Source organism: Eutrigla gurnardus, assembly GCF_963514095.1.
Source record: "Eutrigla gurnardus genome assembly, chromosome: 1".
NCBI lineage: Eukaryota > Metazoa > Chordata > Actinopteri > Perciformes > Triglidae > Eutrigla > Eutrigla gurnardus.
In genome coordinates this window covers 1,233,633-1,260,346 of record NC_139915.1, presented here as the reverse complement: position 1 = coordinate 1,260,346, position 26,714 = coordinate 1,233,633, and the positions used below count along the sequence as shown (strand labels likewise).

The 26,714-nt window shown below is 39.8% G+C and overlaps 3 protein-coding genes across 3 annotated transcripts in view; 2 read left to right on the top strand and 1 right to left on the bottom strand.

Annotated features, from left to right (window-relative positions):
- Nucleotides 1-1,719: 1,719 nt before the first annotated feature.
- On the top strand, nucleotides 1,720-12,569 carry aqp9b (aquaporin 9b). The gene is made up of 6 exons (XM_084006260.1): nucleotides 1,720-1,947; nucleotides 2,670-2,796; nucleotides 5,486-5,623; nucleotides 5,798-5,916; nucleotides 6,909-7,126; nucleotides 10,940-12,569. The coding sequence occupies exons 1-6, from the start codon at nucleotides 1,846-1,848 to the stop codon at nucleotides 11,097-11,099; spliced, it is 864 nt and encodes a 287-aa protein (XP_083862386.1). The 5' UTR covers nucleotides 1,720-1,845; the 3' UTR covers nucleotides 11,100-12,569.
- Nucleotides 12,570-15,417: 2,848 nt separating this feature from the next.
- On the top strand, nucleotides 15,418-22,170 carry lipca (lipase, hepatic a). The gene is made up of 9 exons (XM_084011393.1): nucleotides 15,418-15,624; nucleotides 16,817-17,001; nucleotides 17,258-17,437; nucleotides 17,612-17,729; nucleotides 17,826-18,059; nucleotides 19,133-19,375; nucleotides 19,767-19,881; nucleotides 20,292-20,510; nucleotides 20,904-22,170. The coding sequence occupies exons 1-9, from the start codon at nucleotides 15,543-15,545 to the stop codon at nucleotides 21,052-21,054; spliced, it is 1,527 nt and encodes a 508-aa protein (XP_083867519.1). The 5' UTR covers nucleotides 15,418-15,542; the 3' UTR covers nucleotides 21,055-22,170.
- Nucleotides 21,666-26,714, bottom strand: part of adam10a (ADAM metallopeptidase domain 10a) — a 24,837-nt gene continuing 19,788 nt past the window's right edge. Inside the window, exons 9-16 of the mRNA XM_084011382.1 lie at nucleotides 26,513-26,676; nucleotides 26,227-26,410; nucleotides 26,000-26,150; nucleotides 25,703-25,886; nucleotides 25,515-25,626; nucleotides 25,161-25,381; nucleotides 24,934-25,060; nucleotides 21,666-24,269 (exon numbers count right to left, since the gene is read on the bottom strand). Of these exons, the coding sequence (XP_083867508.1) occupies nucleotides 24,163-24,269; nucleotides 24,934-25,060; nucleotides 25,161-25,381; nucleotides 25,515-25,626; nucleotides 25,703-25,886; nucleotides 26,000-26,150; nucleotides 26,227-26,410; nucleotides 26,513-26,676 (1,250 nt within the window). The 3' untranslated portion in view covers nucleotides 21,666-24,162. The remainder of the gene's footprint in view (nucleotides 24,270-24,933; nucleotides 25,061-25,160; nucleotides 25,382-25,514; nucleotides 25,627-25,702; nucleotides 25,887-25,999; nucleotides 26,151-26,226; nucleotides 26,411-26,512; nucleotides 26,677-26,714) is intronic.

The window sequence follows — 26,714 nt, the reverse complement described above, 5'->3', positions numbered from 1 at the left end:
CAACAGGCAGCAAATCAGACGTTTATTTGTGGTTTGTGGAAATGTGTGGGTTTGAAGCAGGCTGCAGGCTGCAGGCTGCAGGCTCGTTGATGTGCTCAATCAGCGGAAGAGGGCCTTTTGCATCGTCGATTCCCCCATCGGAGCGTCCTGACAGGAGTGTGGAGACAGATGCGGGCCCATCATTTGCAAATCTCCAGAGGATGCTGTTTCTCCATCAGCACGTCACCCTTTCTTTCTTCACAGCAGGGCGACACTCTCAACGTGTCTGCTTCACATCAAAGCGGACGGCCGAGGGACGGTGACGTTGATTAATGCATTCAAAACATCCCGTCACCTCACCTTTCCTTTCTTTCTTTTTCTCACCAAACACAGCGAACACTGCAGATAAGACGGCGTGAACACACTTCCGAGCCGGCGGCTCAAACGCATTCATGGAGCGCCCTCTGTCGGACGGGCCGGGCATCGGCCAGGCTAATCCAGGAGATATAACATGGTTCACAGAGCGGTTCAATAAATCAAATACATGGACATTATAACACCGAGGAAGGAAAAAACGACGAGATGAATATAAATATGACTGAATGAATAAAACTGTCTGATATTACAACAAACAAAAGAAGTTAAGATAATGTATTTGATATGTGAATGTGGAGTTTATTTGCCATTTCGTTATAAGAGATTAAATATATAAACATAGAGACGTTTTAACTATACTTATCTCACATATTTGTTACCTGGTTATGTATTATAACCTCAACATATAATCGGCCATTAAAGCTTTATAGTAGTTTTTCTTACATACAATACATTTCCCATCGTTATTTAAACATCCTCGGGACTTTTAAACACATCATACAGGCGAAATGGTAGTTTTGTTACTTTTTATTTTTGAATTGTTTTTAATGCTAAAATCATTCAAATCTGTGCATCATTTAAAATTGATAAATGTATTATTAATGTATTATCTGGTAACAAAAACATTTAAAAATATAAGTAGGCCTGACGGTATAATGTTAACTTGTTTCTCCTCCATTGAAAACGGTTGCAGGGGCTCAGTCATCGGCGATTCATTCAACTTAATATTGTCCCCGTGAGGTTCTGTTGATGATAAACGTTATCATTGACTGAACGGGTTTTTTACTGTTTGTTTCTTTCGAATTTGCAATTAATGAAGAAGATTTGACTTCTCCATCACCCTAAATGAGCGTGAGGTGGAGCTCTATAAAACAACTAAAAACAACTATAAGTCATATTTCTACAGAGTGTCATTAATAAAGTCAGGCTTTTTATTAACAAAACATTTTCTGAACCAAACGTCGCGATTAGAAAAGTGATGGATGATTAGTAATTTTGAAGGTAATCGTTAGAATGTTATTGTGACGTTCCCATCTTTCTTATTTATTCACATTTGATTTTATACATCGGTGTAACCGTGAGAGGCTTGGCTGTTGGAAATCTAGAACATGCTTTGGTTTGAATATGTTTTATCCTTCAGTCTTATTGGCAAAGCAGCTCATTCTTTCATTCTCAGCGAGGCTTTTTAAAAATCAACTCTTATTTGTGTATCTTTAAAAACAAAAACAACATACAAGCGTTAACCCTTCCAGCAGCTGATGTGGATGTCAGACCAGTAACCGTATAACCCGGGCCCTGCTGGATCTTCCTCATAGAAAGTAGACCCCTTGTGGCTACAAAGGGAAACGGATCAGCCTCAGCCTGCGCGGCCTGAACGCACCGAGTGGGAGGCGGCAACCTGGACCGACAAACGCGCACACACTCCCTCGTAGTTGTTGGCTGTTTGTTCTGGTCGGAGGAAGACATCAAGGAGCCGCAGGGGGAGGGAACATGGACAATGAGAACAAGAGGAAGATGAAGGAGAGATTTGGCCTGAGGCGGGACATCTTTAAGGAGTTCCTCGCGGAGTTTCTGGGGATATTTGTCCTGATAGTGAGTACCTCCCTCTGCACCTGTCATCCAGCTTAAACAGCCGCTTTAAAGCTTTGGACCAGTATGCTAATAAGGTGTCACACCGGGTCTCTGGGGACTCTGCTGTCTCTCATATGTCTCTATTAACAGATTATTATGACTCTCTTTGATGCTGCAGCTGTAATTTGCTGACAACCATAACCAGATATGACTGATGTGGGACTGTTTCTCCTCCTCGTCTCCTCCAGAAGTGCAATGTAACATGAAAAGATGAATCATTATAGCTGCATTTATGAGGTTTTGGAAGAAAACCAGGGGATTCTGTTCATGCTCAGCTCCCTGTGTATTAAAGATGCCTGCTTTTCAGTAATGATGTGTTCATCGTCTGGACTGTCTTCACCTCCACCTGTCACCCCTGAACTCCACCTGTCACCTCCCTGAGTCCACTTATATGCTTGTGATGCCATATCAGAGGAGTGATGCTGCCTCCACGACACCCTTTTTCATTTTGGATGACTGCTCTTCTCCCGTCAGTTTTTTTAAGGGGGAGGGGGGGTTCTTAATCACCTCTGCCTTTTACCTAATAAGTATGGATTCATTATTTTTAGGACAAATTGTCTGTGGCAGTCGGAGGCTGCTGTTGGACAAGAGGCTAGTGTTCATGGTGGCTATAATTGGAATAATTAAAACCAATGAGTCTTTCTACCTCCAGCCTTTGTGTTTGTGTTCTTGTCTGTGTCCAGCTCTTTGGATGTGGTTCAGTGGCCCAGACGGTGCTGAGTAAAGGGGCTCTTGGGGAGCCTTTGACCATCCATATTGGATTCACTCTGGGAGTCATGATGGCGGTCTACATGGCGGGGGGAGTGTCAGGTAAAAGTAGCACACACCTTGTGGGCATATGCACAGCTCATATTAAAATACTGAATAATCCATGTTCTCAACATTATTCTGCAGCTTAATCGATCGCTAAATATCAGCAAAAATGTCACATTCAAATATATTCAGTGTACAAAGAGAGCAAAGCACACATTCTCACAATTAAAAAGCTGCATCAAAGGGATTCTTTGCCAAAAATAGCTTTAACGATTATTATGATAATTGGAGATACATTTTCTCCTGATTGACTTAATGAGTGACTAAATCTACCTGTTTGATGCTCTCAGTGAAAACCTACTTATTTGATATTTCAGCCTGTAAAAGTGCCGACCGCAGGCCGGTAACAAAGGTCGTCGCTGTTTGTCTGATGCGATCTTTGGTCGTGGATGTCTGAGCGTCTCTTTGCTCTTAGAGAACAACGATGAATCATATCACGGTTCATTGATCCAGATAAAACCATCTTTGTCTGGATTTGCAGCGTTACATAATGGAGCTTCCTCTTTTCTGGGTTAAATTGCAAGAAAGAGTGTTTTTATGATTGTATTGTATGTTGTAATTACCATCACTAAAGGGCTCATTTTAGTTTAAGAACGTTAAGTTATGGAGATATTGTGTCCTGATGTCCAAATGGGACGTTTTCAGGTACATTCCTCAGCAGACAGTTAGCTTAGCTTAGCATAATAATGGAAACGAAGGGAGACAGTGACTACCAGCAACTCTAAATCTCATTAATTAACATTTTATGATGTTATTATGTTATTAGCCGTTGCCAAGGCCAAAATCAGTTCCTCATCCCAAGCCAAGAATATTATATGCTCATCGTATGTCATCATTTTTACCCTTTGCTTTTTGTAAGGACTAAACAAATAGGATGTAACATATTAATTCATGAGTTTCAGAAGTATTCTGTGATTTAGTTGCCTTTGGACAGAGCCAGGCTAGCTGTTTCCAGGTGTGTGCTAAGCTAAGCTAACTTTAGCTCCATATTTACCACACAGACTCATCTAACTCTCTTCCCAAAATTATTGAACCTATTGATTCTCTTTAAACCTCATGAACAAGTCGATGCCCTCCAGACTTTGTATTCTGGGGTTGGGACACATTCTCATGTATTTGAATGAATTAGACATTTGGGGACACTTATATATTTTCTGTATTTAAAGAGATTTAAAATGATTGAATGAGGAATTTAACTTTGATTAAGAATGTGAGGGGGGGGGGGGGAGGGGGTCTTTTCATCCATGTTGTTTGGGATTGCTGTTATTTTAGCCGGGCCTATACAGTGTTACTTGTGCTACATGTTTAATGAGAAGAGTTGTAAAGCTTCAGAGAAATAGCAGAAAAGCCTGAGGACAGGGAGGTTAATATATGGAGAGCTTTTGCTGCATGACTGGGCCATTCAGCCCCGGGGTCCACAGCTCAGTGGGAAGCTTCTGTCTAACGACATCTCTGAAGATGATCATAGGTATTGGACTAATGAGCTTTACTGGGGCATGGGTCTCTGGAGAGAGGGGGGTCAGGTGTGACAAGCCTGGCTTACTGGGCTTCCCTGGCAGGACGGCCCCACAGGGAAGAAAACACAATTGTTTTCACTTTGTAGTCTCCGATTTTAGATGACAGTGTACCGTAAGTGTGACACATCATGGTCACTCTAATGACCTGCAGTCTACGTGTGCCTTAAGCAGATTCAGGCAGATTATGTCAGATGCAATTCAGACAGGCCGGTCTGGCTGGTTGTCGTGCTCAGTGTTTGTGAACAGGATGGGGAGATTAACAATGGCCGCATGGCTGATACCCCCAGTGGTGTCACCACAGCGAGGTCAAAGCCAAGATCCCAGAGTGTTAAATAAATGACCCCACACTGTCATCACAGCCTCGTAACATTTGGCTGGAATGTGTTCAAACACGCCTCTCGAGGACAATGTGGGATATAGGAAAACGGGCCGACTTTGTTTGGAAATATCCTGAAGATTTGGAATGAATGAACTCTTGAGGGTTTGGAGAGAGGCGGCCACTAAATGATCAGGCAGCCTTTGTTTTTATCCACTGAACTCAGCTTACTTTATCTCCTTCTCAGAAGTGTTTGACATTTGATTTAGAGCTGAAACAATTAGTGAATTAATCAATTAGTCAGTTGACAGAAAAATAATTGGCATTTTGATAATCAATTATATAAGTGACGACTTGATTCTACACATCAAAGGCGAGTACTGGATAAGGAAGTGTTAGAAAGAAGTGAGTTCACCAGCTCAAAGCTACGTTAGCTGCTAATCTACATGAATCTCTCACCAAACTGTCGGCGCTAGAGTTGCATTGTGGGAAATGTAGGTTCCAGGTTTTGATAAGGAAGATAAATACGTGGAATAAAAAAGATGATATCTCTTGGCTCTGCTGCATCGATGTTGAGTCTGACACAAGCAAAGACATTCTCAAGATTCATACTTCTCACATTTCAGGATATTCTGTTTTTCTTTGTCTTATAATAAACCAAATTACTTTTGGTTTTGAGCTTTTAATCTGGCAGGTATTCTGATTTAGCAATTTCCTGACATTTTAAAGAATAAATCATGAATTGAGAAATGTATCTGTAACTGCAGCCCTTTTTGTTTTGAGTGATAGAGTTGACGGTACTTCATTTTCATGTCTATTTGTGTCATGTCATCTTTTTGTTGCCTTGTCCCAGGAGCCCACGTCAACCCGGCGGTCTCTCTGGCCATGGTGATCCTGGGGAAGCTTCCTCTGAAGAAATTTCCTGTGTATGTGGCGGCACAATTCCTGGGGGCTTTTGCCGGCTCCTGTGCTGTCTATGGGTTGTATTATGGTGGGTGTACATGTTAAAATGTCATTATAGGTGATGTAGATGAAAGTGTGAAACCCAGACCCCCATCAAGTCTGAATACTGTTCTTATGTCTGACTTATTAGTAATAAAACATGTTTTGATAATAGTAATTGTCTAAACAGTTATTTATCATTATTGTATTTTCTTTTCCACAGATGCTTTGATGGAATATACAGACGGAGAATTTGCTGTTACTGGTGCAAATGCAACGGCCAACATATTTGCATCTTATCCAGCAAAACATCTGTCAGTCCTGAATGGATTCGTTGATCAGGTGGGGCTTAAGACTTACTTGCAATTTATAGTAATTTCTCCTGAAAATACACTATGATGTGCATGCGGATCACACTCCTTAATCCAGTTTATACAAACTGCCTGGTAAATGGAAAGTAAAAGCTTATGGAATTATTGATGTCAATGAGATTTCCCAACAGGGTTCGGTGTATATAGAAGCCACTAGAGCATGCAGGGATGCATGTGAGCACGCATTTAGTGCAGCCATGTGTGATTGTAAGCACAAATGGACATGTGAGTTGTTTGCTGATGTATGAACAACTCCGATGCTGAGAATAACTACCATCTGCTCTGGATGTGGACGAGGCAAATGCACATGTTAGTTTGTGTATTTGTGAACATATCAAAGTCTAATCAGTAGTTTTATTTTCATATGCATTTGAGGTACATTCACATTCATTTTCATCAAAATCTGCATTGTGTTTCTTCAATGATTATACTTCAAGATAAAGCCACTACTGGTGTAAACAAAATAGCACAACCATCAGCAACAACAATAATTCACTTTCAGTGTTCATGTAGCGTTCTGACGAGACCTCTTAATTAATTTGAGAGCAATAGCGTTCATGCTGATATGTGGTAATGGGCATTAAGATCAAAGACTGTGCTTTTGAATGGTCAAATTATTATTAAATTGTTTCAAAATAAACATTTTAGCTATGTTAATAATAACATTTTGATATGTAATAATTATAATAATAATGTGGAATATATAGCCATATGGGGTTCTGTTGTAAAGCTGCCTAACACAGCCTGAAACCAGGGTAAAGGGCAAGGCCCATAATGAGCTTAGAAAACATGACATAGGGCAGAGGTCACCGGGGTCACTCAAAAACTACAACATTGTGTTCTTTTCTTTTTCTTTTTTAAGATTGCTCATTTCATTTTGAACTACATGTATATCGTATATAATGTTGACTTCGGAGGAGATAACCGATCTCATGCTGTTTGCCTGATGCTTTTGTTTTAAAGGTAATTGCAACCGCCGCGTTGATCCTGTGCATCCTCGCCATCATTGACAAGAAGAATATTGGAGCTCCAAAAGGCATGGAGCCTCTGTGCATCGGCCTGGTCATCATGGCCATCGGCGTGTCCATGGGACTGAACTGTGGCTATCCAATCAACCCGGCTCGAGACCTCGGCCCGCGGTTCTTCACGGCTGTGGCTGGGTGGGGGATGGACGTGTTCAGGTAAGTTCACTGGCAAAGAGACAGAAACATGGAAGTCACTCATTTCCAAACAGGGCGATGTTGGGATTATTATCAGTGGGAGACATTTCTGTTGCCTGTCTGAGAGAAGAGTCGATTATTTACTACTGCTTTCACTCTCACCAGTGCCTGAGACGTAGTAGATGTGTTATATAAGGAACTGAGTTCAGCCAAGTGGCTGCTCAGGGAGAGCAGCATTCGTAGCTCCATCTCTTCTTGCTTCACAATCTGGATTAATATTTCAAAGAACATTCGTGTACTTCCTGCCTTTTGAAAAGGGGCTCTGGGATTTCATGTACAAGGAGAGATCCCATGTATATAAATCTAAAATATTTAATGCTTCATAAATACAACTGTATATTCCTCTACCTTTTATTATCTCTTTATTATACATATTTATTTACAGATTCAATTTAAAAACTAACCAGAGGTATTCATTATGATTCCTCAACAAGTTATTACATTTTCTATATATATATATATTGTCATATTTCACTGAAAGACATCTGGATATGCCGATCCCTGCACTCCAAAGTGTGACTGCAGTTTAATAAAACATAAAGCGAATAGCATCACTCGAATGTGCCGCTCTAATGCCACAAAGTTGAACGTTTCTGCGTGTTGCAAACTGGAGAGGGCACGAGGTGCATCCCTCTCTCACCTTCAGTTTGGACTTTGTCAAGAATGCAAACAGAGCTGTCACGATCCCAAAATCTACAAACATGTACAGGAAGCAGAGTGTTATGACCCCTACATTCTGTCATTGGGATTGTTTTGTGACGTGGACACAAGTTCTTTCTGAAGTCCAATCAGGTCCCCCCTCAGGCCTTAAACCCTGAACCTTCAGGGACGAGGCTGCAAGGGCTTGAAATGGTATAAAAACCAATGGGATAACACTTTACTTTCATGACACAAGGACGTGTTATGTGCAATGTGGGTTTCTAGGCTCGTGTAATGGAGGTGTCAAATAATCAAATCTATTTACTCATATTTGTCAAAACAGTTAAAAATCAGCATAATTTAAATAAATGGTAGATGAATAAACTAGGTGTGAAATATAGAACATTCCTCTGATTTCACTTTTTTTTTAATGGCACCCGTGCTAAACCCATGTTTAACATCACAATGCTATGGTTTATGGACAAAGTCTGTAGAAAGTGTGCGTAAAATACTCTAAATGATTTGACAGCGGGACAGCCCTAAACCCTCATGGACAGGTGAGTCCGTGAGTGTGAACATTGGGATTGGGCCCAAGTCTTCTGTCATGTGTCTTTATTCAACATCCGATAACGGTTTGTATGATATCTTATGAAGTTATTTTGTATGCATTCTCCTACAAATGTCCAGCAACACGAGCCATATCAATCAATCTCAGTCCCAACTCATCAAATACGTGTCACTCGGTGTCTGACACCAATGCACCGAGGCTCCTTTCAGCATCCATATTCAACTAACTCCAATGTAAGCTCATCCAAGGCATTATTAGATGGGAGGAGCAAGTGATGTGGTATAAAGAGTGTGAAATTCAACGAGGCGCAGGAAGGCGTGGAGGTTGGGTCAAACCAACACAGCTTTTTATGTCCCACCTGAAACCAAGTCAATGTGACCTGATCTGACCATAGTTATGGTAGTTAGTATAGTTCACTAACATCAGTTATGTTTTGTACTTGGTTTGTATCTTACATAACAAACCAAGTACTTTGTTGCTTAAATATAACCAAGTAGTCACCTTTTTCGAGGTCTGAGGATGATGTTGGTTGATCGTGACTCACTCATGCCAGCTCTGAGGTTCAAACGAGACCCTGATAAGGCACGTTTACTGTTGCACACTCAAATATCTAAAGCTGGTTACATTCCAGGAGTTGATCTCAACCACCTCTGGCACCTTTCTCATCTTTCTGACAAATGATTAACTCTGCCAATGAGATACTGTCGGATCAGACTGTCCAGATCCTCCCGGGACATGTCCAGTTTCTCATCCCCGCTGTAAACAATGTCCTGTTTTCTGCTGAGATGACAAAGAGTTGGTCAGAAGGTCTTTGAGGTGCTCAAAAGATCTTCTCTTTTGCCTCCCAAGTTCTGGGCCTTTGGATGTACAACCTGAGAAGTTGCACCCTTTTTGGCTAGATGATGGGTCTCTGATGTGTTTTCATAGCCTTCTCTGCCACAGTTGGACTTTTAAACTGGAAAACCAAAGCTGTTCTTTTACTCACGTCTTGACATTTATGTACTGAATAAAAGCCTGAATGGCTTTCTCACCGGGTCTGCCCTGATCTTTTCTTTTCAAGTCCTGGGCTCAAAAGTGCATGGCACTGCTATAATGCATCAAGACTGGAGAATATATATCAAATTAACTACAAAATCTAGCTCGGATAAATATGTCTTTTTATAAAAGCAACATAAAGCCCGACCTGGGTGTTTTTAGAAGAAGGATTGAAGGCAACCTAAAGGCTTGCTCTGGCATAGATACTGTTTTTCTCTGTCTGCATGTCACAGTTAACTATCACCAGATGGCTTATATAACTTTATAGATATACAGCAAGATTGCTTTAATGCATATGTAAGCGCTTGGTGCGATCATGTTCATATCATGCATAAAGTGTGTGCTAAATCCGACATAATCTTTTACATGTATTATCTAAAAACAGCAGCTACAAATGCAAGTCAGCTCATTGGAGGGCAGCACTTGGCTCCATACAATGTCCACATGGCGTTAATGTGACCCCTCGTCTCCTGGCCTGATCATCTTATCCTTGGCCATAGATTAACGCCTATAATCTAGCCGCCGCCCTTCTCTAGACTGTTTCCTGAATGGCTGAAAACAAGACGCTTGTTTACTTTCAGGCCTTTGCATCAGGTCTGTTAACTGAAGCCCTTTCACCTGCAGAAAAGGCTCCTAACAGCCACGTTGATCAGCCAGCAGGAGTCTAATCTCCCTCTGGCTCCGTCTGAGGTCAACCAGCGTAGGAATGAGGACGTATGCAGTAGGTCTAACACGGAGCTCCTTAAGACTTGAATGTAATCTGGGATAATGGCATATAACTCTCCTCTGGTAGGATGATACTAACATAAGCATGCTGTTTGGAGACGCGGCACACTTTACTCATTCAAAAGTAGACTGCAGCAATATTTCTATAGAATTGGCTCACCTGCAAAAAAAGACATACAAAAAGCTAGATCCTACTGCTTTAGACCATAATATGGCATAAAAAAATTCAGAAAAAGTTCATAGTATTGTACACCATTAAAAATATCATGAAAAATTCATAGTATGGTATTCAATTAAATCCTTTTAATTAAAAGTCACAGTATAGTTTATGATCAAATCCGTAATAAAAAAGTCATAGTAGGCTAGCATATTCCATACAAATATTTTATATAAAGTCAATGTATCATATGTCATTAAACTCGAATTTAAAGTTTATAGTATAGTAAACTATAAATAATGGTATAGTATAAAATCGATAAAATATGTCACAAAAAGACATATTATGCCATAAAATATATGCTAGAAGAATATGCTAATCCTATAATGCTAGTCCTAGTATAGTAAGTCATGAAAAATGTAACAAAACAGTCACAGCATGTCATAAAAATGTACCAAAAAAAATCACATTACATGGTAAACTAGAAGAAAATACAATTTGTCACACATCCTGGTACTGAATCCAAAATGTGTCCGATAGTAGAACCCTTATTTCACCCTGACTTTTGTGTTAGATACTCTACTTGACTTGAAGTGTTTACAGTAAGAACGTCTCTGATTGTAGTTATTAATGTGGGTCTTCTCTGCAGGGCCGGAGGTTGCTGGTGGTGGATCCCTGTGGCGGGGCCCATGGTGGGCGGAGCAGTGGGAGCCGGCGTTTACTTCCTCTTCATTGAGTTGCACCACACTGAGCCTGAAAAACAGGAGAACAACGTCCAGGACAAATATGAAATGATAACTATGAGTTAATTGATTTTGTTTAATACAAAACATGCATCTGACTTCACGATGTCATAATCTTTTATAAAATATGCATGAATGATTTAAGAAGCCTTTAAAGTCTCTTTTTGTAGTAAGTCTGGTCTATGCATAGATTCACATTGTATCTGCCTGGGGCCCATCATATATCAAATTATTAAACTTGCTAGATAAATCTATTCTTTTTAGACATCAAGCTCTTATGGATATCTGCATTGTAGCTATGCAATATTCTTCATAGTCTCCTATTTCCTGAATGGGATTATCTCCATTGATTAGACATATTTGCCAAGTTTCTCTATATAATTTTAATTTTTACTGCTGTCTGCTTTGCAAACAGGGACATTAAATATATTTAGCACTTAGGAAAGAGTTGATTACATGTGGAAATGTTGTAATGTATATTGCTCTTAGCCAAGCAATGATGTGTTTGATGGAATTACCTCTTTATTCTATTTCACTTCATTATTTGCATGTTTGTAAAAGTGTGATTGAATGCTTTATCTTGCTTACACTACAGTTTTTATTTTAACATGTTTATTTAGAAAATCCAGCCTTAAATGATTTTAGTGGCGTTGCTTACTTTTCTCCATAATCTGCAGCACATACATTTTACCTGTGTTATATTGCTGGATTACATATTTACTCATTATAGATCCCATTGATATTGAAAAGCCATAATTGAACACAACAGACAAAATGAAGACGTCTGCTTTCTGCGAGAAGAAAAAAAACATGTTTATTGTGTTTCCATGATGTTAATGAAATCCTTCAGTTGTGTGTGAATCGTATCAGCGTTCGTGCTGTATCAGGGGAAATATGCAAACACTGACTGTTAAATGTTTACATTAAAAATTCTTCTGAGTTGAGGTAAATTGTGAAATACAGCACACATTTTGGGGTGGTTATGATTTGATCAATACGCCAAGGAACAATACTGCGTGTAAAGTAAAATGGACTTTCCTTTATTTTATTATTTTTCTTGTGATTTATAATGCTTCCTATCCTGTAAGCACAGGAATGTGAGATTTTTCAAAGACGCGCCATGTTTTAGAATAATATGACTCGTTACCCAGCCTGGAAGGATGCATGAAGACCTAGCAGATGAGGCTATCTGGATATCTGCCTGATGAACATGCATTTTTTTATATATACTTGTATGTTTATATTGCACTGCACTGAACAACAAAAAAACACTTGTTTGGCAACTTGACAATCGCTTGTTTGCTTTGCTTTTGTGAAGAAAGTCAGCGGCACATAAATCAGTGATTTTCTGTCATGTGGATGAAATATGTAGTGCATCGTTCAGAATAATTACATGATGAATCCAGTTTCTCTAACTGAATCTGTTTAGTTATTCGGTGAAATGTTGTATATTTTCTCTATTTTGTCTGGCAGGAAGTGAAACTTTAATCTTTTGGTTTGTTTTTTGTTGCTTATTTGCTTTTTCTAAGGTTTCCATCATTTATCTTTATCGGTGTGAATTAGCTGTTTCTTACGGTTTCTTAACGTTAAATGAAGATTGTTGAAAAGATGTGTTTGTTTATATTTGTTATGTAGTTTGTGCCCTTGCTCGACCTCATGGAGCTTTGAACACGGCCTTCAATTAGATCTCAACAACACACCTGTAATACTTTTACAGGTGAGACAGACAGCAATATAAAATACCTGGCAAAGAACTCTAACCCAATTTCTGTTGCAGTTGTTAAAAAGCTATAGTTTAGGATATGATACAATTGTAATAGTAAAGTTTGTAAAAATTATATCCTAAAGTTTCATAGTATATTATGTCTTAAAAATGTCATAGCATGACATGAAAAGTCATAAAAAGTCACAGAATAGTAAAATGTCATGAATGAGTCATTATATAGTATGTAATAAACATGTCATATTATAAAAGTGTCATTAAAATATCATTAGAAAGTCATAGTAGGGTATTTAATGAAAATGTTATATTATAATACAGCAACATTTTTATCAGATGAATGTCACAGGACATAAAAATATAATACAAAATAATACTATTGTTTGTCATATAAAATTGTCACAACTTTGTTGTAATAAAGTATTTCCTAAAAATCTCATAGTACAGTTTGTCATTGTTATGAAATGTTATACAAAAAAATCATGTTATAGAAATGTCATTAAAATGTCATAGTGTAATGTGTAATGAGTATAGTATGTCATCAAAAATCATTCAAACATCATAGTGTAGTATGTCATGAAAAAATAATAGTTATTGTAATAGTTTAGTATTTCATACAAAATAGAAAAGTCAGAGTATAGTTTGTCATAGAAATGTAATTAAAAAGTAATAGTATAGTATGTCATAAAAAAGTTATACAAAGAAGTCAGAGTATAGTTTGTCATAGAAATGTAATTAAAAAGTAATAGTATAGTATGTCATAAAAAAGTTATACAAAGAAGTCAGAGTATAGTTTGTCATAGAAATGTAATTAAAAAGTAATAGTATAGTATGTCATAAAAAAGTTATACAAAGAAGTCATAGTATAGTTTGTCATACAAATGTAATTAAAAAGTAATAGTATAGTATGTCATAATAAAGTTATACAAAAAAGTCATAGTGTAGTATGTCATATAAAACCTATACAAAAAGTCACAGTATAGTTTGTCATAAAAATGTCATTAAAAAATCATAGTATAGTATGTCATAAAAAAGTTTTGCAAAAAAAGTCATAATATAGTATGTCATAAAAATGTCATTAAAAAGTAATAGTCTAGTATGTCATAATAAACTTATACAAAAAAGTCATAGTATAGTATGTCATAAAAAAGTTATACAAAGAAGTCATAGTATAGTTTGTCATACAAATGTAATTAAAAAGTAATAGTAAAGTATGTCATAATAAAGTTATACAAAAAAGTCATAGTATAGTATGCCATATAAAACCTATACAAAAAGTTATAGTATAGTTTGTCATAAAAATAATTAAGTGAAAAATCATAGTATTGTATGTCACCAAATGCTATACAAAAAGTCATGTGTAGTGTGTCATCAAATGTTTTGAAAAACAATCAAAGTATAATATCTCATTAAAAAATAATTTTAAGTATAAGTTTAGTACATCACAAAAATGTAATTAAAGAGTCATAGTATATAGTATGTAAAAAAATGTCATTAAAAAAGTAATAGTATAGTATGTCAACTGTTACTAAGAAGTAATATGACCATAAAAAATGTCTTTAAATGTTGTGGAAAGAAATCATATTATAGTATGTCAGAAAGAATCATTGAAAAGGGGGGACAAAGGTGTATGCACAGGCGTAAATAATGTCTTTGAAAATCTTATTAAATTAATGGAGAAAAACATACCTTTTAACGTCATTTCAATATTCTTTATTATACACTGAAATCTGGAACGTTGATACAAAAGTGCTGAAAATGTCACAATATAAAATTAAACTCTTCAGTCATTACTGTCGTCCAGAGCACTCAACACCAAGCAAATATACACAATCATCAATCTTCAATAAGACAAATACTAAAAAAAAAAATATTAAAGTTTAATGGAAGACTACAGGATGAGCTTATATAACTGCATGGAGAATGAAAAGTGTGTCTTTTCACTGTAATGGTTTGAGAGCTCTTCTCCAGAGTCCTGAAATAATAACTGCTGCCTGAACTCGATACACTGTTGTATTTGTATGTATTTGTTCATAAAGGTAGTGACTGTCTCACACACACACACACACACACACACACACACACACACACACACACACACACACACACACACACACACACACACACACTTAGGAAAGCAAAGGTTCATCATGTTTGCTCTTCCAAACTGTTCCCCTGCAGATGTGACATAACACATTAGACAAACTGTGACTTTAACTCTTTTGCTGCTGGACTGAAATCAGGCTTTAAAATAAAAAGTTTACAGTTTGAAATGTTGTTCTGTTCATAATATATGTAGCTAACCCGTCCTAAAGCTAACCTAACCTAAATATTGAAACATCCCCCATACTTTGAGTTGTGTTTTTGTACTGAGTTTATCTGGGACAAACTGATACCTGAAAGCTGTCCAGTGAAAATGTGATAGTAATAGTTTAAGTAGTGATATATGAGGAAAGAGGCCTTGCTTTAGACAGGACACGGAGAGAGTCTGGATGAAGGATCTGATTCATACCTGACAGTCACTATCAGTAAATTGCACCTGATACCGTTCCTGTTGATCTCTTTGCTCTTTCACAATGTGTTTGACCGACATGTCCCGGCCCCCAGCCAATCAGGATAGGTCCAAATCTCTCCTTATCCCTAATCCATTACTTCTGGTGTCCCCTCTCTTTCTCTACAATACAATGTGTTCCTACACTGACAGTAATTAGGCCTCTTGAACAGAGTTTCTACACCTGCAGACGAGCCTCGCCAGTGGGAGAAGTGTCGGCTCGTAGGATTTACCAATCATGTCTGTGCTCAGAATCCTGTGCTGTTTGCTGTTGACATTTCATCTCAATGAAGGGAAGAGAATCAAAGGAAACAGAGCAGGTGAGTGAAACGGGTTTAAATGATCCCAAACAAGGTGGGATAAAAGACATTTGTTGGTTCAACTGCCTTTATTAATGGACGACTCCCAAGCAGCAATATCTTACTGTCAGTTAATATATTCAACACAACTAAACAGATAATAATATACTCATATAAATGGACCTGCATTATAAATAATAATAATAATGATAAGAAGAACAATAGTGTCTTAATAATGATCAATATCAACATCTTGTGACTGTAAATTTGCGAAATGAAAATATTGTATATTAATTATCTGATATCTGATATATGATATCAATGACATCAACGTTTAACAGCCTAACCATTACCTCTCACAGAAATACCCATGGTGTTTTATAATCTGTAATATTTGAAGACTATTGATTCAAAATACATTAAATTAAAAACACTTTTTATTTGCTTATACCTTCCTGAGAGGATCCTTTTTTTTTTACATAACTAAAATGGAAATGGAAAGGACTTTCAACAGCACTTATTCTGTAATTAAAATGTTTTCAATAGAATCAACCATCACTGTGGTTCAACTAAAAGTCACAATTAAAAGCATCATAAGTATGAGTCAGAGTGCATTATTGCAGAAACAGTCTGAGATGTAAAGTATGCTCTGGTGCTGTGTTTTTATCTCGTGTTCTCACGGACTAACAGTCATACCAGTGAAGAGACACACCAAGGAAAATTAAAATGTAATGAGTGTAATAAATATGCTGGATGTGAATCAATGAGGAACCATAAAGGAAATGTATTGATGGATTTCTTTGGAGAGTGACTGTGGTTTTAAACACGTTGCGGGAGGAGGAGTTTAAATCAGAAATTACAAGAAGAGTCTGGCAGAGATTCACTTGATGAGCCTTCTTGTGAAATGTTATCTGTGTGCATCTGCCAGAGGACTGCATGACCTGGAAACACAGCAAAGCACTGCTGAAAGGGTGTTAGTCAGTCAGCCTGCAGTCCAAGTGGGCCTCAACAGGAAGTCTCTCCATGTTTACTCTCAGTTTACTGCATCAATACATTCATTAAAACATTCCTTGTGGACAGATTAAGTGAATTTTCATGCCTTATTTGTAACAATTCACCTCAAAGTAAACACGTCTCGTACCTCGGCTGGTCTTCAACGCAGAGAAACCTCCAAGAACAAACAGATAAGTCTTGTGCTGTTTGATTTCCCGAGGTGCCGCGGACACGGAGCGGAGGGGAGCCCTGAGGTTGAAAGCGCCGTACGTCAGCAGCTCAGTCTTCAGGATGTTTTTAGAAGGTGAGGACGACTGCACACTGGACCCTCTGCAGCTGCACACGCTCACCTCCTGTGGCTTCAACAGCAGTAATCCCCTCATCATCATCACTCACGGGTGGTCGGTAAGGTCAACTTTTCTTCCACTTCACTGACTGGAATCAATGCATACAAAACATGTAACTCAGGCCAGGAGAGAGGACTCGCTGCCGGCATAGTTTCAGATATGAGTGTTGCATTTAAATCCCTGAGATGTATGGAAATAACAAAACACGGAGTAAACATGCAAGGATTCTCTAAAATTCCTTTCTTTCACATCACTGGGTGCAGTTCGTTGAACTGTATGAGGTTTAGACCATTATAATTCTTGTTTTCCCTCAGATGAATGGTATGATGGAGAGCTGGGTGCTCAGGTTAGCCTCAACACTGAAGACACATCTGGTAGACGTCAACGTGGTGATTACCGACTGGCTGTCCCTGGCTCACCAGCACTACCCCACAGCTGCACAGAGCACTCGCACTGTTGGAGAAGACATAGCTCACCTGCTTCTGTCACTTCAGGTCAGGGGAAACTTCTCTACTGAAGGCCGCTTGATTTTCAGAGGAAATATCATGCAGCATGATGAAGTCAAATCTGATAAACTGGTGCATTTTATATGGACGTTGGAGTTAAAACTCCAAGCAGGGAGCAGACATAAGTCGTCTAATGTCTTTCCTGTCATAAACCCCCAACAGGCACAGTACCAGTACCCGGGTAGAAAGGTTCATCTGATTGGCTACAGCCTTGGGGCTCACATCTCTGGATTTGCCGGAAGCTATCTGCAAGGTTCAGAGAAGATTGGAAGAATTACTGGTGAGTTTCGTTTATTGGGTTAATGCTGTTCCATCTGCATCCACTGGCCAAAACAAATAGAATTTTGGCTCTTGATTGCGTTTTGTGTCCGCCCAGGTCTCGATCCAGCGGGGCCCCTGTTTGAAGGCATGTCTCCCACAGACAGACTGTCTCCTGATGATGCTGAATTTGTGGATGCCATCCACACCTTCACCCAGAAACGTTTGGGCCTCAGTGTGGGCATCCAGCAAGCTGTGGGCCATTACGATTTCTACCCCAACGGAGGAGACTTCCAACCAGGATGTGATCTGCAGCACGTTTATGAGCACATATCCCAGTATGGGCTCGTCGGTACGATAAAGATCACACTGCAGCACCAGAAGAATATATAAACAATATATATCTAGGCTACTTACTAAATAATAAAGGCTGTAATGTTTAAAACACCCCAGAATATTGATGTGTTGGAGAGAACTTCCTGCATAAGAGCGTTCCACAGGTACCAGAAATATCCAAATGTAACCTCTGGGAACCATGACATTATAGAGAACGTCATCCGCAGAACAGGAGCGGCATATTTGAAGACTTACGGCCCCTTGAGAAAGGCATTTAGGTTTCAGTGATTATAGTATGCCACCTTAAAAAGAACATTGTGATAAAACGAAACCTAAATATTTAACGTTTCTACATCTTTTCCACGACAAATCTAAACCAAAGACCATCACATTTACTTCTCCGGGACACCATTTAGTGTTGTTTAAGGTCTGGATGACTGTTTGTGGGATTTAAAGGCTCTAATTTAAGCATGAATGACCTCCCATGCTGCTTTCTGGTGCATCAGAGGAGAAACCCACGCCTCCAAACAGAACAGTGTGTTCTGCTGCTTACCGCTCTATCATAACATTGTTTTTTGTCTTAATTGGCCTTGCCACCTCAAAACACTGGTTCAGAAGGAATATCCTGGGCACCAATGAATCTTCTGTGTTCAAGCAGATGACTTTAATTCCCCTCCAGTCAAACACGAGTGGCTCTGGGATTTATGGTGCTTCCCAATCCATAACACATCCCCATAATATGACAGTGGGAGCCACATTAAAGCCTCTGTCATCCTCTGCAGTTAATTAGCAACATGTGCCTTCCTCCACTCCGTCCATCCTTCTGAGCTGAGCTGCCTCCAGGCTACAGGAGTCTGCTCAGACAAAGGGCCTTCAGAGATGTGATGAGATGCTCTCTGTTTACCAAATGTGACAGAGGGACGGTCTGATGGACGGGTTTGCTGATAATTAACTCAATCCACAAATAATGGTCAGACACTATGGTGACGGTGCTCCACAGCCTCTCAATACACAGGAGAACATTTTGTGTGGAAGTAGTCTGCTGATGTTTGAAATGTCCACCATATTATTCTGTATTTCCTCCAATAGGTTTCCAGCAAACGGTGAAATGTGCTCATGAGCGGTCGGTCCATCTCTTCATCGACTCGGTGCTGAATAAAGACAAGCAGAGCATGGCCTACAGCTGCAGTGACAAAGGGGCTTTCAACAGAGGCGTCTGTCTGGACTGTCGGAAGAACCGCTGCAACACTCTGGGCTACAACGTCAGGAGAGTTCGCAGCAGAGCCAGCAAGAGGCTCTACCTGAACACGGCCTCCCGGATGCCTTACAAACGTACGTGGGGGTTTACACACCCATGATGAACTCAAGAACAGAGAGTAGATTCACTTCTAATTCTAATTCTTCTTCTTCTTCATTTTCTTCTTCGTCTTCATCTTCGTTTTCTTCTTCTTCTTTGTCTTCGTTTTCTTCTTCGTCTTCATCATCTTCTTCTTTGTTTTCTTCTTCTTCTTCTACGTCTTCGTTTTCTTCTTCTTCATCTTTGTTTTCTTCTTCGTCTCCGTCTTCGTTTTCTTCTTCTTATTCGGTTTCTTCTTCGTCTTTGTTTTCTTCTTCTTCATATTCGTTTGCTTCTTCGTCTGCTTCTTTGTTTTCTTCTTCTTCGTCTCCTTCATCTTCTTTGTTTTCTTCGTCTTCGTTTTCTTCTCCTCCTTCTCCTCCTCAGTCAATCATTACCAGTTCAAGATCCAGTTTGTCAACCAGATGGAGGGGATGCGGCCCTCTCTTACCATCTCCCTTACTGGAACAAAGGAGGAGAGCGGAGAGCTCCCCATCACCATGTAAGTGCCGTACCACCTCCCATCGGGCTTCCATTACATTACATACGCTCGGTGTACTTGGTCTTTGACACATGCAATATGCAGCTGTGCTCTCAGCTCCATAAAGACAGCGAGCAAGTCCAGGAGAGCAGCTGAGACACATGGAAACAACTGGAGCTGCTGCTGCATGAAAGGGAACTATAAATGGAGACGATGGAGTGAATAATTTAATCAAGACACTATTCCCTAACCGTGTTATCATCATGTGTATCAAAGAGCCTTCGGCAAACCAGGACGAGGAGAGGAAATCTCATGTGCTGTCCTGCTGTAATTGCAGATCATCACTTTGTTTAGTAATAAAGAAACGTGACAGCCTGTTGTAAGATGTTCCTTATTATAATTTGTCTTTTTTGTGTCCTAAACTGAAACAGCACTGAAAAGATTTCCAGCAATCGGACCCACACGTTCCTGATCACCCTGGACAGAGACTTAGGGGATCTGATGTTGCTGCGACTGCGCTGGGAAGGATCCGCTCTGTGGAAGAACGTCTGGAACCGAGTGCAGAACTTCATTCCCTGGGGGGGCCGGGAGAGGAAACCAGTGATGACTGTGTACAAGATCAGCGTCAAAGCAGGCGAGACGCAGGAGAGGTACAGTTCTACTTTAAAAGTAGCAACAGTGAACATTCATTTATCATTTACTAAATGCAGGTTTAGAGCTATTATTAACTAAAGCATTATAAAACAAAAAACAAGAATTTCACTGTATATTATTGCTGTTGCAATAAGACATAAGCAGCATTTTAATGTTGGAGCTGATGGTCGTTATTATCAGCTTCCTATTTGAAACACAAGAAACAAGTTCATCACAATAAAAAAGTGGAATAATATGCACTGACCCACTCCAGACAGCAGAAAAACCCTCCACATTTACACCATCACAGACTTTTAACGCCACCTAGTGGATCGTTTTGCACACACAGAATATCGATCATGTTTCATCACGGACTGATCGCTGTTGAACACCGTGTTTGTGTTTTGCAGGACGTCTTTTTGTGCGATGACAGACGAGGGACAGGGCGTTGAAGTGTCGCAAGATAAAGTGTTTGTGCGCTGCAAAGACGACGCTCCAAAACAGCACAGAAGAAAGCACAAGCAGGCCAATAGACTTATGAGGGTTCCTTCATCTGTTTAGGAGGAAGAGGAGGAAGAGGAGAAGAGTGATGGATGGCCTGGAGGTTCACAACTGGATGAAAGTCTATAAACTCTAACAGGCAGATTTAGAGAGTAAATTTGGAATTATTAATCGTTTCAAAGATGTGGTACAGAGAAAATAGCAAAGTTTAATAGAAGAATTCTGGGAAACTCTGGCTAGAAAACAACTAGCAGCTATGTGTTGGATTATGCGATTTAAAAAACACATACATAAGTAAGTATTACACAGCGTAGTTTTAAGAACCATCCCATATTTACATTTCTGCCTTTCAGGGGTACGAAGAGTTGGAAGTTTGCCAATTCAAACATGAACCAGACGGTGAACACAGTCAGACGTTCAATGACCGTTCAGTCACTTCAATTCCAAAGGATGTACATTTTTTTTTCTGTGTGTCGTTTATAAAATGATCAATCTCATTATTTAAAAACCTATGTTATTTTTTAATCAATAACATCATATAAATACACGTGTCAAACCAGATCAATAAAGATACACCCTTTCTTTTCTATTCTGTTTTGTGGTTTCTTTGTTTTTTCCGTCTGTTTGATTAACGAGCACTCAAACCTGCTGAACTCTCAGAAAAACAATCCTTTGATCAACTCTGGTTTATTAATGCATTTCAAGTAGTTCAAAAGAAATTAGATTTTTGCACAATAACTTTGCAAAATGAAGTAAAATGTTCAAATTAAGCAGAATGGGAAACAGATCAACACAGAAAATTAAAAACAAAAAAGACCATCGAAGACGCTGCATTAAACACATGGGATATTAAAATCAGACAGTAGTACTGAATCTCTCTTTACATCACGGATACTTCAGTGCACATTTCCTCAACATCATACAACACGTGTGAACACAGAAAAAATCCCAGAGTATAACAACCCAACAGCCAGTAGAGTTCACACACACACACACACACACAGACAGAGACGCGCGCGCGCGCGCGCGCGCGCGCACACACACACACACACACACACACACACACACACAGAGACAGAGGCGCGCGCGCGCGCACACACACACACACACACACACACACACACACACACACACACACACACACACACACACACACACTAAATCTAAAGATAACAATGAATAGATACTTTCAGCTCAGACCCAGAAAAAGCACCAGAAAGACAAACACAGATCTGTAAAATAAACAACAGAGGATTGCATTTGTGTCGATACAGAAACGTCGCTGCAGCACACACACTCTACACGACTCACTATTTTGTTATGAAAACACAGCAGAACATTCCATGTACTTATTCAGGAGAAATCTGAGAAGGCATTTCTCTGTGAAGAGGCTAACTTGTTCGCTGTTGTGATACTCTGCATAGAATCGATCCCATCCATGACGTAACATCCTCACACCCAGAAAACCACGCTGAGCTTCAGCTGCACGCCACACAACACAAAAAATACGTTTGTCTTTGCTCCGCCAGGTTGTTCCATCCAAAAACAATTCAAAGAAACTATATATAATATATATTGTTATCGTCTGCAAGTACGCTAGTATTCTGCACTCTCATCCAGCCATCAGTGAAGCTGACCATCTGGTTGGACTGAAGAGAAGTTAAATCAAATTAGAGCTGGGAAATATTAGATTCTACAAAGTCAATGCTATTTATAATCTCTCAAAAAAAGATTATAATAAGAAAATCACTTACATTTCTTGAAAACACTACTTGGATAACTACCAGCTCCAACATGGTCTCAGTCTTGGTTAAGAGCACTGAAACTATTCCAACAACTTCAGTCACATTGCTTTGAGTAGGCACGTTTTAATGCAAATACACAAACCAGGAGAGTTTAACAAGGGGAGGTCCTTGAGAAAATCCTGATGGGTAGGAAATGAAAGGACTGAACGGCGGTGGGTGGCTGACATAATGTGATTGTTCCCTCTGGTAACTATAGCAACAAAGCAACGACAAAAATGAGAAGCTCTAGTTTTCCTCAACTGATTCAATTCCTCCACAAATAATACAAATAATCTGCAAGTAAAATCAACAAAATCTAAATCACATTTGAACCTGGAAAAGGTTCCTCGTCTGCTGCAGAGGCCGAGGGGTTCCAACTGCTTTTGAGTGGTTTTAACAGACATTTCTTAAACAACTGCCAGTGTATGAAATTTAAAATGTGGACAGAACACAACAAGTGGAAAACATGGGCACGACGATCACAATAGGACACTTCTTTGCTGTAATAACTTTTGACGTAAGCAGGCTTTTTTTAAGTTTGAGCACTTTCTCCTTTTTGGTTCCACTATTCCTGCTCCAGATGTAAAGACATACTTAAAACCATATGACAAGAAATACAGCTGATAACAGATGTAACCTCAGCAAGCTCAATGTCATCTATGACCCACGGCAGCCGACGTGAACTTTACCCTGTAAACGCATGCAGCCATCTCTTCCCACTCACTACACTTGTTTGCTCTTATTTTATTAATCCTGAGAAAGTGAATTCAAACAGTAAATCATTTTAAGAAAATCTATTTCATTTGAAACAGAAAAAACCCCGACTGCAACACCTGTACATTTGCACACACAAAAAAAAGACATATATGCTTCAGAACTAAAAAGCCTTTGATTTAAAACAATCTAATTACATTGGCAAAAAAAAGTTTTCTCCCAACGAAACGTCTCAACGCTGTTTTCGATTGGCAGTAAATACCCATGTGACTTGCAGTTCTGCCATCGTGCAGATGATGGCAGCACTTCAGAGAGGAAGAACAAGAAAAAGGGTAGCACAGATGAAGGACAGTGGAGGGCAACTTACACAAAGCTGCTTCGCTTAAGATTAAGAGCACAGAACAGATCAGTGAAATTCTCCTCCCGTCTCTCCTTGGAAAAGTTATGTATCTCCTATAAAAGCTATGTGAACCTCTGCTAATCTGGCTCTCCGAGCAGAGGTGCTGAGAGTTTGTTAGGCCCAAAAACAAAACAAAGAAAAACACTTTGGGCTTTTCAGTGAAACTGATCCGATTGCAAGTTCTTTGAATTTTGCAATAGGTGGTAAAGGTAACTCTTTGGAGTGAAGTGCTCCCATTGTAGGCACTATGAAGAACCAAGGCAAAGAGTGTCAGCGTCTCAACTGTCCCATCTGATAGTTCTCTCTGTGCTGACGCTGGGGGCGCTGACCCTGTGCCTGTTGGCTCGCCTGCTGCTGCCGTCTCCTTTTCAGGGTACCTGCAGGACATCGGCATCGCAGTGAGATCGCATTAGTCACATGACAAGAACACCAACACAAATATCAGCATCTCTCTCATTAAGCTGCACTCTTTACCGAAAATGGGTGCAACTAAACCCACGTGTGTACATAGAAACACGTGTGTTGTGACTAGGGGTGTAAATCTCTGGCTTCACAGCCATTTAATTAACGATTAGGAAGTTGGCGATTCAGGACAAATTCTTTTTTTTTTTTTTTGGAACGATTCGATTCAGTAACTTTAAACCAATATTCTATATCCATGAAATAAACATGCAATAATGCCAGTGAGACTATCTGTATTCTTCTGAAAGGTGAAAAATAAACAGACCACAGAATTACTTATTTAACATATTTATTCTATAAAAAAGTAGTCCTGCATAATATTTTATGCTGAATACAAAAATGTAATGCTCAGTTATTTTGAACATGTTTCAATAGACTACATGCTGGCAGGGGAGAGAGTGTCTTAAAAGTCATTAATCATAATTAAGAACTCATACGATTAAACGCATTTATATCTATTATTGGTGAAGCCAAAGCGATTCATTCTGTTTATTTATTTTAGCAGATGGATTTAGTTGAATCTGACGATGGATTCATCGATGCATCGATGAATGGTTAAACTACTAGCTGTGACTGTACCTGGCAGTGGCTTTGGTGGGGGTAGTTTGGGGTTGCTGCTGGGGGTGTGGACACTGCAGATCTTGATGAAGCCAGCCATGAGCATAATAAGAGCGATGCCCATCAACAGCACTGCCCACCAGTGAGCCTGGATAATAGAGGATAAAGGTGAGAAATATTGCAGAAAAACACTTATATGCATGTATGTCATGGGGTTATCATGTTATTTACTGGACTGGGAAACCCACCACTATCCACTCTGCAATATTCTCATAGAGTTCTGCATTGAAAATGGCTTTCTTCAGCCTGGCCAGAGGCCCGTCGGCGTCCACCAGACGACACCTCTTGAACACGTCACAGTAGCCCTTAAAGTCGTTGCAGGGCGAGCCGGGCTGCAGCGTCCTGGTCTTCTTGTTGAAGAACTGGGTCCATCTCTCCGAGCCTGTACTGCTGCAGGTGTTGGGTTTCACTGAGGGCAGAAGGAGAAGGTGGGATCTATGAGATACTGATTATATATACCTATTGTCACATCATTTAAGCTACTACTTGATACTGTGATTGTGTATTCTGATCCGTGAACAGCTTTGCAGCCCGTCACTCACTCTTCTCCATGCAGCAGACGTGGCACAGCTCCGCTGCCTCGTCCTTGCCCTCTGTGCTGGCACACGTGCACATCGACAGACCGTACTTTTCACAGATGGAACCAGAGCATACCTGGTGCAAGCACAAACGTTACTTTCAAACACAAGTCCAGAAGCTGCACATGCCAGACTGTTTAACACCAACGTACCCCGTTGAGGCAGACTTGTGTGTCCGTATTGCAGGAGGTGAAGTTTGCCTTGGGTTCCGAGGTGGGACACAGAGCCGTAGCTCCGTTACATATGCCCGTTTGGGAACAGTCGTTCTCCGTTCTGCACTCCGCATTTGTGCTTTTGAAAGAACACTCTGGAGTGCAACAGGGGCCTTGGCTGGGACTGCAGGATCAAAAGAATTACAAATATGCAGTCAAACAAAAGCTCAGCGATATTTGTGCTAAAATAATTCTTCCAGAAATGACAGGGCTGAACAAAGGCTCGTCACGTCTAACCTGCAGCTTTTTCCCGGTTGGAGCTTGCACTTCTTGCCCTCCTCTTCATTGGCGTTAAAGCAGCAGAGGTCTTTACACTGATCACTGTAACCGCAGTCACACTCTTCTCCTTCCTCCACCAGTCCATTACCACAGATAGGCTGGCCAGACTCTGTACACACAGATAGAGCAGCATGTAGACAGAGTCTCTCTCATCCACACACAGATATGTTTAAAAGAGTATTTACCAACAAAACAGTCATCTCTCTTCTTATTCAGGACAGCACTTATATTGCGGACGCTGCAGATGGAGAACTTGTTATTGTTGATCTTGTCCCCTGATGTGGCTCTGGCATACATGATGTAGTTGCCCAGCTCCTTTTTGTCCTGCAGCTTAGACTCTCCGGGGGTGCATTCGATCCCAGAGTCATGCTGTAGAACAGTGCACAGGTAGACAAGACATGTAGAAGAGATGCATATCAAATATTGTACAGCTGGACAAGTGAAAGAAGTGTTTTAAAGTATAGTACTTACAGGGGAGCCAAAGTTGTGCCCAACCTCATGTGCAAAAGTAATGTGTGAGACCTTGGGAGGGACATGGGAGGCGTAGTTCTGCACCGTGATGATACCAGTGTTCAGAGACTTCCTCTTCCCATCAGAGTACAGTTTGCTCTTCTCACAGATGCCCCCAGAGCTTCCTGTGGCAGGAGAATAACTGCTATTATGGACTTGCAGT